General features: G+C 37.8%; 1 protein-coding gene across 8 annotated transcripts in view; it reads left to right on the top strand.

The window, feature by feature from the left end:
• LOC143461625 (nesprin-1-like) overlaps positions 1-13,234 on the top strand; it is a 129,110-nt gene that overhangs the window by 80,773 nt on the left and 35,103 nt on the right. For 7 of the 8 annotated variants that reach the window (XM_076959403.1, XM_076959402.1, XM_076959405.1 and 4 more), the window contains 36 exons: positions 35-160; positions 396-611; positions 1,121-1,211; positions 1,419-1,628; positions 1,781-1,902; positions 2,123-2,375; positions 2,456-2,589; positions 2,692-2,878; positions 3,303-3,464; positions 3,655-3,819; positions 3,919-4,059; positions 4,161-4,377; positions 4,785-4,902; positions 4,993-5,116; positions 5,480-5,681; positions 5,764-5,918; positions 6,004-6,114; positions 6,201-6,353; positions 6,500-6,664; positions 6,869-7,063; positions 7,298-7,459; positions 7,686-7,864; positions 7,989-8,166; positions 8,315-8,407; positions 8,492-8,695; positions 8,886-9,108; positions 9,269-9,432; positions 9,545-9,722; positions 9,927-10,050; positions 10,346-10,451; positions 10,609-10,727; positions 11,020-11,227; positions 11,424-11,651; positions 11,929-12,027; positions 12,125-12,242; positions 12,944-13,149. In XM_076959403.1, the coding sequence (XP_076815518.1) occupies positions 35-160; positions 396-611; positions 1,121-1,211; positions 1,419-1,628; positions 1,781-1,902; positions 2,123-2,375; positions 2,456-2,589; positions 2,692-2,878; positions 3,303-3,464; positions 3,655-3,819; positions 3,919-4,059; positions 4,161-4,377; positions 4,785-4,902; positions 4,993-5,116; positions 5,480-5,681; positions 5,764-5,918; positions 6,004-6,114; positions 6,201-6,353; positions 6,500-6,664; positions 6,869-7,063; positions 7,298-7,459; positions 7,686-7,864; positions 7,989-8,166; positions 8,315-8,407; positions 8,492-8,695; positions 8,886-9,108; positions 9,269-9,432; positions 9,545-9,722; positions 9,927-10,050; positions 10,346-10,451; positions 10,609-10,727; positions 11,020-11,227; positions 11,424-11,651; positions 11,929-12,027; positions 12,125-12,242; positions 12,944-13,149 (5,836 nt within the window). The remainder of the gene's footprint in view (positions 1-34; positions 161-395; positions 612-1,120; positions 1,212-1,418; positions 1,629-1,780; positions 1,903-2,122; positions 2,376-2,455; positions 2,590-2,691; positions 2,879-3,302; positions 3,465-3,654; positions 3,820-3,918; positions 4,060-4,160; positions 4,378-4,784; positions 4,903-4,992; positions 5,117-5,479; positions 5,682-5,763; positions 5,919-6,003; positions 6,115-6,200; positions 6,354-6,499; positions 6,665-6,868; positions 7,064-7,297; positions 7,460-7,685; positions 7,865-7,988; positions 8,167-8,314; positions 8,408-8,491; positions 8,696-8,885; positions 9,109-9,268; positions 9,433-9,544; positions 9,723-9,926; positions 10,051-10,345; positions 10,452-10,608; positions 10,728-11,019; positions 11,228-11,423; positions 11,652-11,928; positions 12,028-12,124; positions 12,243-12,943; positions 13,150-13,234) is intronic. The other variant, XM_076959401.1, reaches the window with a different exon arrangement.

The raw sequence follows: 13,234 nt of genomic DNA, 5'->3' as shown, positions 1-13,234 counted from the left end.
AACTCTAAAATTTTGTGCTTGATACCTGTTTTAGATTACAAGACATCCACGTGTTGCACTCGAGCAAGCAGGAAGGTGAAATAAAAATGAACATTGCACTCGGAAAAGGTGAGAGGGCTGCCCACAGCAGCACCATTGAAGGACGCGACGTAATTCACGGGTAAGTACCCAACACTTGCCCTTTGTTTCTGGAATTGTGAAGCTACGTAGAAAAATACACGCTTTCTCTTACTGTCGTTATTTCCTCATGTGGTGACTTTATGTGTTATTTTTTTCCGTCTCATTCACTTCTTGATGGTCCCAAAATCATGTTAACCTTGGAAGTGCTATACAGCTATACTTCTACTTCCTGATAACATCCTCGACTGGATTTAGTACAATTTGTTCTTCAATAGATCTCTTCGAGAACTCAAGGAGACATACGAAGAACTAAGCGACAAGCTGCAAGAATGTCGCTCCCAGCTTGAGCAGCAAGTAGCAAACTGGTCGCAGTACACTCAGTCGTACGATGAACTTGACTTGTGGTTATGTGAAAACGACGCACTTTTTAAGGGTCGTCTTGTGCTAGCTGCTGATCTAAAAGACAAAGAGGCCCAGCTGGGGAAATACAAGTACAATTTGTTCAGTTATCTTCTGTTTTTTTTTCAATCAACGACACAACAACAACAAACAATAAATAAACATTAGTATAAGATAAATGGCAAAGCACAATTAAAAAGATGCAAATCAAAAGCATGGCAGGCAAAGCCCCCCTATACTATAATGAAATCTTAATTTGTTTTTTCTTTTTGCTGAACATCTCTCGGATTTTTCAGTATTTTTCACCAAATGTTCAAAGAGCTCTATCGATGGTTTACAGTTGTTAAATAGTTACCTTTTGTTGCTGCACACTGGATGCCATTGCGTCACAGCGCCGCAAAGCGATTGCAAGAAAACGCATGCGTTGTTCAGCCAGTCGTCGCACGTATGCACGCAACCATGTCAATCGCACTTTCCGAAACATTGAGTGTGATGCTTTTCGTGCGATTCGCATCCAGTGTATAGGCATATTTGAAATAAAATTTGCAGATTGCTTTGTTTTAAGATCGATAACTTATTAGGTTTCTTTGCTTCGTAATAGGCTTATTGAAGAGGATGTGGCGTCACATACTGAAGCTTTGGACGTATTACGTAACAGAGCGACACAGTTAAATTGTAAAGGCGAATTTCAGGTCTGTTTGGCTTAGCTTGCATATTATTGCCACAAGTATTGATATTGCTGTGGCATATTATATCATCGAGCACACCTTTCTAGCGATGCTGTCGTAACTTGAGAATGTTGTAAAATCAGTTAAAGCGTGGAAAGTGATGTCGTTATTAGCTCATATATGCATATTGTTATAACGTCATTATGAAGTCAATTACACGTCATTGCACAGGCGATTGAGACGAGATATAATGAAGTTAAAGAGCAAGCTATGGATCGAGTCTCTTATCTTCAAAGATGCGTGGAAGAGCATATAAGTTATCATGATGCTTTCCGCGACTTCACTGACTGGCTTAACTCTGCCAAGGAGGAGCTTGATAGATGGTCGGATGCTGGAGGAAAAGATAAAGTTGCCCTCCAGAAGAAACTCCTCAAAGTGCAGGTGGGCGTTTAACGGATTCGTTTCTTCTTCATCATCTTTTAAAAGTCATTGTCTTTGTTTTTCTTTTGCTCGTCGCGGAAAGTTTTAAGAGGAATTTTTAATTTGTCGCACTGAATTGTCAATGCAGTAATTTGGTTTTTATCTTTTTGCAGAGTTTGAAAGCATCCCGAACGTATGGTCGACAGAAATTCGATGCAGCTCTTGAAATCGGAGATCACGTCGTACAGGACACGGCTGATTCAGGAAAAGATATCATAAAGACTGAAATTGAAAGGTTAAAGCAAAATACGGAGTCCTATATCGCAAATTTTCAACTAAACTAAAACTGCATAAACAACTTAATTAGATTAATAACAAAATATTTTTGCAGAAGACTTAACGCAAACTATAGTAATAATGTTTTTAACATGATTTTAAGTCGATTATTGTATTTTGAAATTTCTAATTAACAAAAAAAGTTGCTGTATGTTTTGAGACTTAGGCTCTATTTTTAGTCTTAAAGAAGAATGGCGAACTTGGGATAGAAACCTTATCGAGACAGAGATAAGTTTGCAATCTCAACTCTCGCAAGTCACTCAGTACGAAGAGAGCTTTGGCATAGAGCGAGAAGCACTTACCAACGAGCTTAAAACCTTTCAGTCCCGTCTCAACGAAATGGACATTGAACAATTCACTGACTCACTGGACAGGGAAACTCTTGACAGTGAAACAGCTGGCAATGCCACTGCCATGTTAAAGAAATGCCAAGTACGTTAACCTACCTTACAGAACGCTTTGTGATATTAAGCCACTTGAATGGTTAAAATAAGTTTATTTTTCAATGTTAGAATACTTCGAAAACTTTGAGCAACCTTCAAGAAAGTGTAGACACTTTGAAAGCTCGATTGAACACTATGTGTCGCACTTATCAAGGTGAAGACATTGATCGTTTATCAAAAGAAGTAACAGCTGCTTTACAAAGGTAGACAAGTTTTTGGTATATTAACATTTATAAAGTCTTAATCCATTTTATTTTTTTACATATATTGTTTATCGGGAATAACATCTCAATTTTCAATCACAGATATGACAATCTGCGGCTTAAAGTGGATAAATGCCGGATAACTTATGAACGCGCATTAAATGAAACCTTCCAAAACGCAGTTCGCGACTTCGATGCTTGGGTGAAGTCGAAGAAAGATGCTGTACATAAGTATGGTGAAGTATCCGGTGATCGTGACGTAGTACAAGAAAGACTTCGTCATTTACAGGTTACTCATTTAAAAATAAATCAATGTTGAAATAAGTCCGGTCTATTTCTTTGTTTTTTTTGTGAGGGATTGCCCTGACCGTGTTCCTATTTAGCCTAGAAGCCGGGATAACCTGAACTACACAGCTATGGAATTTATTTGGACGTTATTTAATACTATTTTGAACGTTTACTAAATGTTGAAATTACCGACAAGTTTTAATTTTTACAATAAACTGTTCTGTGCAGTAGGATTATTCCGGCAGAGGTATGATATCATAAACATGTACACTTTTGGCTGGCCCCATTACCCATGATTATTTCATTTGGTTGTTTTTTGTTGCTACCGACTTTCTTGCTTCATATTTAAATGTTGAAGTGTTTTAAGTTTCTTTCACTGGTTTTACAACAAGTACAAATATGCTAATTACAAATCCATGGTGCAGGCTTTACTATCAGGAGTCGAAGAAGGTCAAAGTAAGCTGAACTCAGTGGTCAGTATCAGTGAATGTCTCCTGACCGTGCTTGGATCGGAAAGTTCCTCAGTTGTTCGGCAACAGACCAAGCAGTGCAGAGACGCCTGGAAAACCTTCTTATCCCTTATACAGGTGAAATTCAATAACGGTTAGGAGTAGCTTTTCTTCTAGTTTTCTATCAAACCAATTTTCTTGATATAACTAGATTTTACTTGGTCAAATCGTCTTTTCATTTCATGGTATATGAGTATGTTTGAAATATTTTTAATTAATTAATACATTAGTAAACATAGTTGCTTGGCCAATGTTGCTGTACATTTAGGATCGTGAACAAGGGTTGCGAAGTTACGTTGAACAACTTAATGATTTCGACACAAACGTGAACGAGATCACGGAATGGCTGAAGAACATCGAAGAACGGTTTGAAGCAGAATCAGGTTTAAAAGCGACCATTGGATTGAAAAAGTCTCAAAACAACGCTTTCCAAGTATGGGCATTCGTAAAAATTTCAGATTATACGTAGATCCAAATATGCTGGTAGCTTAAAGTATTTGTTATATTCCGAATGTTTTTGTTGCTTGTTAAGGCGATGGCTGAAGAAATTGCCGATCAGCAATACAAATATGAGCGTATGAAGCGCAAGGCTCAGAAATTGGGTAGTTCTTTGGAATTATCAAGATTGAATCAACTCCTGACGCGTTATCACGCAATCACCAAACAAGTTCAGGTATAATATTACGCTATGTATTGTACTTTATATTTTCAGTTTTATGAATTTTGTGAAAAATTTCCAGACGATTTTTCTCTTACTTTTTGTTACGTGATTAGGAAGCGTTGAAGCGTAGCGAGCAGAACCTAGTTGACCACCAATCATATCAAATCGCTCACACAGAGTGTCATGAATGGCTGAATGACTTCGGTCATCGCATGGAGACATATTCCAACCTTGCCGGTGGAAAGGCGATGCTCGATCAAAGGCTGGGAAAGCTTACGCACCTAATTGCAAGTCGACAGGACGGAGAAATCAAACTTAACGTCATGCTTGGTAATTTCTCAAATTTGATCATGTTATCTTTAGGTATGCACAGGTTTTTTTTTAAGGTTTGGTTTGGGTGACCGCTAAGTAGTTTTAAGAGACCAAATTAGCAAGACCAGAGTAGCAAGTCCAAATTTTAGGAAACCGCTGGAGAAATTTGGGGGACCGTTTCGGTCCCCCAAAACACCTTAAAAAAACACTGGGTATGCATAAAGTACCAGTTGCACACGATGACCCCAAATTTAGCTGAAAACATATGACTGAATGTATTATAATTAATTAATTGACAGAAGTAAAAAATTACTTGAAATTAAAATAACCAATATTTTTAAAACTTCACGCAGTATTTCAAATAATAAATTTTTTTAACTAATACTACAATTCAACAAACATATTTCATTCATAAAACCTTCTAGGTCGAGGTGAAAAAATCCTGCCCACCACATCGAGCAAAGGCAAACATGCCATTGAGTCCCAGATGAAAAATCTTCAGGAAACTTGGGACAAGCATATAGCTCAGGCTGAGCAGTGGAGGTTGGTGAATGAGTCATTAGTTTTTAGTGAGATTCTTGAAGTTTTGTTTCAGATTTCTTTAGTTTGTCTAAAAATTTTCTTTCGTTTAAGGACAAAGCTGCAGTCCTGCATCGTACTATGGGAGGAGTATGACGAAGCGGTGAAAAGCGCTCAAAGTTGGCTGGAACAAATCGGTAGAAGCATAAACGCAGAGAGAGAAGCAAGATTAAACCAGGTGTGTTGAGATGAATAAAATTAAAATAAAATCTAAATTTAATACGACACGTTGGTTACCTTGCCGTATTGTTTTAGCCTTTTAAAGCATTGATTTTTTGTATAGTATTTTTGAATTTTCTTTTTTTTTTAAAGAAGTGTGTGTTTGATATTTGTTTATATTGCAAATGGTTTTGTAACATATTTTAAATATTTCTATACTTTTTAAGAACTTTCTGTTGTCTTAAATTAATTAAACTACCCAGTCTTGTTAAATTTCACACTAAAATGCATAGTTTTATAATATGGTATATAGCCTACAAAGTACAAGCTCTGGAGTTCTCTTAAATTTCAACATCAAAAAGTCAAAGCAATATTTTCTCAGATCAATTCAAGTGAATCGACTTTCAGTGACCTTGAGAAGTGTCGTGCCTTGTATCGTGACGTCAAACAACGCTCATCATTGATGGAGAAAGCGCAACAGAGCGCGAGCAAGATTGTCGAGGCTACTGGTGACGCTGGAGGAACAAGAGTGGATGCTGCAGAGCTGAGGGAGATGTACCAGGATGTCCTGAACGCCGCTCAAGGTGTGTAAGAAAGCCATTACTTTCTTCTTTCTGGTAGAGCCAGGTATTGCTCTTCCTGACGTTTAATGATGCTGTTTTGCAGAACTACTGGATGAAGTTGAGAGCAGAGCGGAAAGCACCAAAAACTACCATGAAGCGCTTCACATCTTTACGGACTGGTTTGCTGGAAAACCAGTGGAACTTTTTAAACTCTCAGATCAAACTGGTGGAAAAGAAGTCCTTGCAGATAACCTGATGGTTGGTTTTGATTCTTTTCAACAACAAACTGTTTTTATCCTGACAAATATTTTTGTAATCGTAATGTCGCTTTTATCTTCTCCAGACGCTGCAAGCTTTGGAATCTGAACTTCCAGAAGGTGAGGAGAAGCTGAAACAAGCTTTTAATGCTGGAAAGAAGAATAGCTCCGATAATACTGTGAAGATTCAACTTCAGGTATGGTTATTAGTTCATCTCTTATTTGTTAATAAAAATGGTTTGTACTTAATAATTAGCAAACTAATCACTATTTTTGTGTGAAGAACCTGAAGGAAGAATGGAATAGTTATCGGACTTCGTTAACTGAAAGTTTGCGAAATACTCAAATCTTCCTGGAGGAAACTGAAAAATATGATAAATTATGCAACGAGTTTCAAGACTGGATCAAGGCAATGGAACTGTGTCCTGATAATAAGGTTAGCTTAAAGAACAAATTGCCGGAGACGATTTCTTTTAAATTTATTTTTTGCATCTACACAAAGCACTCGAAATTAAAATCTTTAGATTAAAAGACAGTTAGTTTTACCGGTGTATGTACCATTAATGATGCGATTAATTTTAGATCCAGTTGACCAGCGACCTGCAGGAGAATAAAGAAGCGACAGACAGGTTCAAGCGATATGCCGACGAAGTAATCGATAATCGAAGTAAGCTTGAAAAGCTAACCAGGGCAGCCCAACATTTGCTCGAGTCTTGCGTTTCAACTGATGGAAGTATGAGCAAGCAGGTAAGACGACTCCAACAGAGTTAGCTTGAAAACTGAAACTGAAATTAAGTACATGATCATCAACTACTTACATTGTGATTAGTTCAGTTTTTATAAATTTTTTAAAGCTGCTGTGAATTTTTTGTTATTAGCAAAACGAATAACTGGCTTGCTGTAATATATTAATAGGGTATGTTTTCATGAAATACTTGCATTTTTCTAAAGGTTGCTCAGCTGAGTTCCCGTTACCAGTCACTGCTGATGAAAACCAAGGACCAGCTTCGCAATTACCAGGTTGTTGTCCAATTGCAAACCGAGTATCAAGAACAAAGCGACGTATTCGACGAATGGCTCACTGGTGCAACTGATCGCTTTACACTGTGTACTCTGCCTGAAAATGTTCAACTGGAAAATACTGAGGTACGTGGTTTAGTCGTGGAATTTTTTCTTGACGTCACTCCTTTATTAATTAGCTTTAAATATGATCGATTACCCCCGTTTCAATCATGTAATCCTACCATAGGAATATAGCGTCTAAACCCTAAAGTATTTTTCATATACGCGTATGCAATACCCATATATACTTATTGCACAGGGATGCGTTATTTCATCCAAACGTAATTCTGCTTCTTGTCATGCCGGATTATTTCATAGGATTGTTGCGATAAACTGGAAGAGCTTTTAGTTGAATTCGAATCCAAGAAATCATCGCTGTCCCATATATCGGACAGAGCAAGCAAACTGATGCATTCTATTGACGAGAAACATCAGCCAAATTTAAGAGATCAAGTCACGACTCAGCACGACAGTTTTCAGGTAAATATGCCTTGTAATACTTTCACGTCTTTGTTTATCTTTCTTGTGTTTGTTGATGCAATGTTTAACAGGTAAATACGTGATGTAATATTTTATCTAATTTGTGCGTCGTCTATATTTGCATGGTAGAATATCACAAACAACTGTAATTGTATCTCAAACGAAAACCAATAGCTGCAAGATGTTTGTGAAAAAAACAAACGGACTATTGCAATTTCTGTTTCAGGATCTTTACACGAAGATCCAGGCTTCGCAACGTTCGTTGCGCAGGACACTCCACTACCAGAAAGATTACAGCGGTGCGTTGGAAGCTCTGCGGGAATGGCTTCGTAACGCTCAGGCGAAAGTCGAAGGAAAACCCGACATTAAATACGAGCTCTTCGAAAAGAAAGCCCAGCTGGCTCGGTAACTACTTGATTTTTGATAATTGTGCTGAAAAATGTTTGGGACAATTAGGTTGTAGAATTTTTTACATTATCATTTTAAGAATTTGCACAAAATTGCCTTAAAATTGCTGTTTAAACTTCAGGTACGTCGGGTATCAAGAAGATGTTACAAAACATCGGGAAGCTTTGCAGGATGTTGGTAGTAAGTCCTCCAAGCTTCCTCAACATGCACTTGATCCGCGAGATATCGAGCAAGTGAGAGAGAAGTTCTTTCATGTAACGACTCTATGTCAACAGAGGATCGATGAACTAAAAGCAAGAGTAAGTTACCAAATGAATAGCTAATAAAGTAGCTCTAGCTAACGAATTATAGATTAAGATTAAGGCAAAGTTTAGTCCTCTACTAAGTGTTTTGTTGCTGTGCTGTGATTTGGTACTCTTGTGAAAAGAATGCTTTTTTTCCTTCCAGGTTAAATCCCACCAAGATTATCATGACTCTCTCCAGTCTTCGGAGAAATGGCTCCTTGGAAAGTCATCCCAAATAATGATGGCATCCTCGCAGGTAAGTGCAAGGTGTTTTCTGTCAATTTTAAGTAAGTTACAGCACTTATGGAAAGTCACTGAATACGACTGAACTGTTTGGCAGGATTTTGGAGCATTCGAACCGGAATCATCATCTGCTGTTGAAGATCAGTTGATGGAGTACCTTGGAGTGCAGGAAGAGATTTCTAACTTCCGAAAGGAAGTGGAACATGCAGCTTTCATGGCAAAGAAGTTACTGGACGAATATCATGAGGAATTGAAAGAACCTCTAGAAACTGTAGTTCAAAGCCAAATTAACAGTTTACAGGTTGAAAGAATTTAATACGCATATAGCTTTGCAGTAGTTAGAAGTGAGACGATGTTACCTTGAAGTTTATCAATTTTCAAAAATCGTTATATATTTCTACCCAGTTGAGGTTAAGTTTTATAAAGAAGCTGGTTTGTGAGTGTGCTTGTAAACTTGGTTTTGTAGTTATTTTTTATTGCTCTATTTTAAGATGACTTATGAAACCGTGCAAAATGCGGCATGTCAACTTGTTCAACGTTTAACTGAATTCGTCCATCGTCATCAAGACATCAGTGTCAAGTTGGGTCAGTTGGCAGAGTGGTTGGTTGAGCGAAAGTCAGCCATGCGAGTAGCGAATGCTTATCCTGCTGTGAGTTTATACGAAGCATCTCAGAGAGTGAAAGACATCGCCATGCTCATTGAAGATGTGAAAGGTGTAGATAATATAAGCTTACTAGTAAATAAAAAATCTTACGGATAAATTGTTGGTCAACTTTCGGTTGCTGATGATTTCAATCTATTTTTGGTCCTAATTTGTAAGATAGATTTTTAGGCACAATTGGTTGTGGTTAACACCAATGTTTGTGTTCTCAGGAAAATCAATATTTCTTGAAGAATGTTCACCTCATAATGAACAAGCGCGTCAAGTACTTACCCAGTTTGTCTCCTTCCAAGATGAGCTTCAAGATCTTCTGGACTGCACCAAAGATACTGAATCAAAGTGGCATGAAACTATTAAGATGCAAAATGAATTTAAGGTGAACGGTGTTTTCCACTGTGACGTTGCTAAACGGTTTTATTATTTTTGGAACAAAGCCCAGACCTATCCGGTTCTTTTATATTAGAGTTTATCTTTGTTCTTTTCCACAGGAGTGGATTTCTTCAACGGAGAAAGCTCTTCGTGGCTTGGAGGAGCTTCCAGCTGAGGCGACTACTGCAGCTGCCAAGGATCACTCAAATAAGTGCAAGAAGGTCTTTGATGAAGTTTGTGACAAAAAGGGAGTAATTGCGCTTCTTGACGACAAATACCATCAACTGTTTGGCGATAGTAAGCATTGATCGTAGTTTATTATTGATTTTTTTTCGTTGGGGGTTTAAATATCAACTTTCCTTTAGCTCTCCACTGCTTCGTATTACTGCACCTTATTTTCAAAATTTCGGTGCAATGGTGTTGTTAACTGCTATTTAGGAATGTTTTTATTTTCTGTTTTCAAAAAAAGTGCAAGTTTTATTCAAAACATTTCTTTTTTAGGAACTGATCACAGTGACACAGATTTTCACGACCTGATATCACAATGGGAACGACTCTATTCACTCGCCAACAATTTGAACCAATCACAGGAAAGGAATCTCAACGCCACAAAAGACTTTAGCCAGTAAGATAAATCTCGTACCTTTATTTTCAAGATTATAACTTTAAACGTCATGCCTTAATTTTAGTTCCTATATGCCAAAGGTGGACAAACTGCCGCTCGCCGACATGTTTTTAGTGGCTCTTCCAACTGACTAACAATATCCATTATGGTTCATTTTATCCATGCATTGTTTACCGTATTTATATTGACACTACTGATTTTGCGGCTCGCTGGTGTTTGTAGTTTTCCGCAAGTGACTCTTTCATTGAACAAGTTTGCCCACCCCTGTTATATGCTATCTATCTTTTGCATACAGTTACTTAACCGAAGTTGAAAAACTGACCCAGCATTTCCAAAGCCAGTTTGATACGCTTGTACGTAATCACTCGGAAAGTACGACCACTAGACTAGAAACGGCGAAGGTAAGGCTGAAAGCGGATGATTAAAATGGACATTCTGTCACGTTGCCTGCCTGCATTCGCAAACTACAGTATTTTATTTTTGTTAGGGTGTTGTTTAGTTAAATTTGACGAATAGAAACGACGCACGATAACGTGACTTGATTAATTTTTATTACAGGCTTTGGTGAGCGAAATGCAGCTCAGTAAGACGGTCCTCGATGAATTGGGCAGACAACTGGAGAATCTTACTCCGCGTATGAGTGCTAGAGATGCGGAAATGGTTGAAGAAAAAGTCAGGTAACAGCATTTAGAGCTATCTTTTTATGTAGGCCATGTTGCTGTATGTAAGGCAAATTAAGGTAAATAAGAAATTGTTGTGAAATATGTTCTGTCGTATATGGTCATGTTGTAAGTATTGTTATGTGTGTTTTGCTGTATGTTACATCATTCTCGATACGAATACTTTCTGTCAGTTTTAATTACTAAACTAATAGTGATTTTGGTGTGCTCAGTGCTCGTTAAACACCAAAAATCCTAATCTACTTCTCGACGTTAATTTATTCTTTTCTTTATTCATTTATTTTCGAAGACGTTTGAACCAGAGGTGGATCGAAGTGGAACAGAAGATCCAGTCACGTGCTCAGCTGCTTGAAGGAGCAGATTATGAGCTCCGTGAGTATCGGAGGCAGCTGGATGCGATAAGATCCTGGTTGCGAGCTGTGCTGGATAAGGTCGCTGACCCTGTCCCGATGACTCTGAGTGTCGAGGACCTTAATTCTGCAAGACAACAGCACAGTGTGAGTGTTTCACTGCTGTGACAGGCCAGTGAATCTAACTTGACGACGTAATAGTTTTTCTGTAGAATCACGATTACTATAATAGTATAGTTGGTAACGAGTTTTAGGAATGTGTTTTTACAAAGCAAGACCACCCGCCGGTCAAAACTAAAGTACGATAGATTTTTGAACGATAACGAATTATCACATTTACCAGGTCCTGTGCAAAGAGTTGGGTCAAAAGAAAGATGACTTCAACGAACTGAGCAGTTGTCATCAAACATTACCACTTAGTCTCAGTGCAGCTGAACGTGACGCACTGCATAATGACATCACCGATATACAAGCTCTGTTTCGACGAGCGCAAGCAAGTGCGAACGATAAAACAAATGCTTTAAACCAAGCTATTGGAAAAAGAAAGGATTTATGGGCCACCTCTCAACAAGTTCGTTGACAATTATAACTAATTTGCTGATGAGTAATTTTATATCAGACATTCTGAGATGTTTTATTTTATACTCTATAAATTGTGTACGAATTTTTTGTTAACTTTACTTCCATTTTTTTCTTAAAGTATTACGGGACATATACAGTTTTTGTAAGTATTTAAGTGTTTTAAGTGTATGGTTCACCCACTATAGATCAGAAGTTATATCCAAGTTATTTTGTTGAAAGTTAGATGTCTGTTAAGTTGGCCTGTAATTAAGCGCATTGTATAACAGACATTGGCATGGTTGGAGCACATTAAGAACTGCTTGGATAAAAAACAAACCAACCCTTTGCATCCCGACGCCGTCGCCAAACTGATCCAAGAACACCGAGTAACTATACGTACTCATAAATGACGTATATATCGAGATAGTAATAGCATACGCAAATATTTTCCGCAACATACGAGTTCTACATTTTGTACACCAGGCATTGCGCAAAGAGGTTCAACGTCACAAGGCCACCGTTGATGAAGTGGTTGCGACCGGAATTCAAATCATCTACGAAGGAAAACCAGAAAGTGTTAGCGTTAGAGGCAAGTTAACAGGTATATTACTTAATAGTTGTGCGGCGCTTGCAGTGGTGGTGGCTTTGGGCTTTGGCTGTCACCTGAATTGGACTTGTGAGTAAATTTATAACAACCGTTTAGATTTTAGTTGAAATAACCATACTTGCTGATGAAACACGCTCTACTGTAAGTGAGTATGAAGAAAGCCCTTCTTTTATAAAGAACTGAAATCAAGCATGCGTATCGTTATTTTCCAAAGTTGTGATCGAATTGTTTTTGCGCAAGTGTTTATTATTATTTTAAGCAACGCCATTTATTGGATAACTACGGTAACGTCTTTTGTATTTTTTAACGAAAATAATGGATTGCTGGTTGCTGATTGTTAACAAGCTGTGAATATTACCTTGAGTTCTTTTTTACATTAACCTGGTTCATTTTGCGTTTGATTGACGTGTTTATTGTCTAATCGTCCACCACTTAGTTTGTAAGACTTACTGTAATTTTGGTTTTTATGAACGAAATTCATATAGAGAATTTCAAATTATTTATTAATTAATAACGTGGTGGTGGTTGAAGGTGGTTTTCATTAAACGTCATTAGCATTTGATTTGATTCGTCTTATATTCAACACGAACTTTTAAGTGAAATTTTGTTGCATTACAATTTATTGAAGTTTTTCTTTCTTAAACAGTCACTACCTCTTCCAATGTTTTTGACTTTCATCTTTTCTCCTGCTCCAGGATTGGAGGATAGTTATGCCGCGGTTGATGAGGCATGGAGAAGACGCCTTGATCTGCTCCAGCAACTTCTTGCTCATCGTGAACTCTTCCACGCGGATGTAGAACGATGCCTGAGGTGGTTGAAGGAAGCGGACATTGTCACTTTCCCAGAAGTTAATCTCGCCTCCTCTCTTCCTGATCTTGAGAATCATCTCGGAAGATACCAGGTAGTGATTATATTTGAAGATGTGTTTTCAGTTTTTCTTTGTTCTTGTTGCTGCAAGTTTTACTGTTCAATCTTGTGGTGTTATC

Source organism: Clavelina lepadiformis, chromosome 6, assembly GCF_947623445.1.
Source record: "Clavelina lepadiformis chromosome 6, kaClaLepa1.1, whole genome shotgun sequence".
In the NCBI taxonomy this organism is placed as follows: domain Eukaryota; kingdom Metazoa; phylum Chordata; class Ascidiacea; order Aplousobranchia; family Clavelinidae; genus Clavelina; species Clavelina lepadiformis.
The sequence above is the reverse complement of the archived record's forward strand: the minus strand, read 5'-3'. Positions and strand labels throughout refer to the sequence as shown.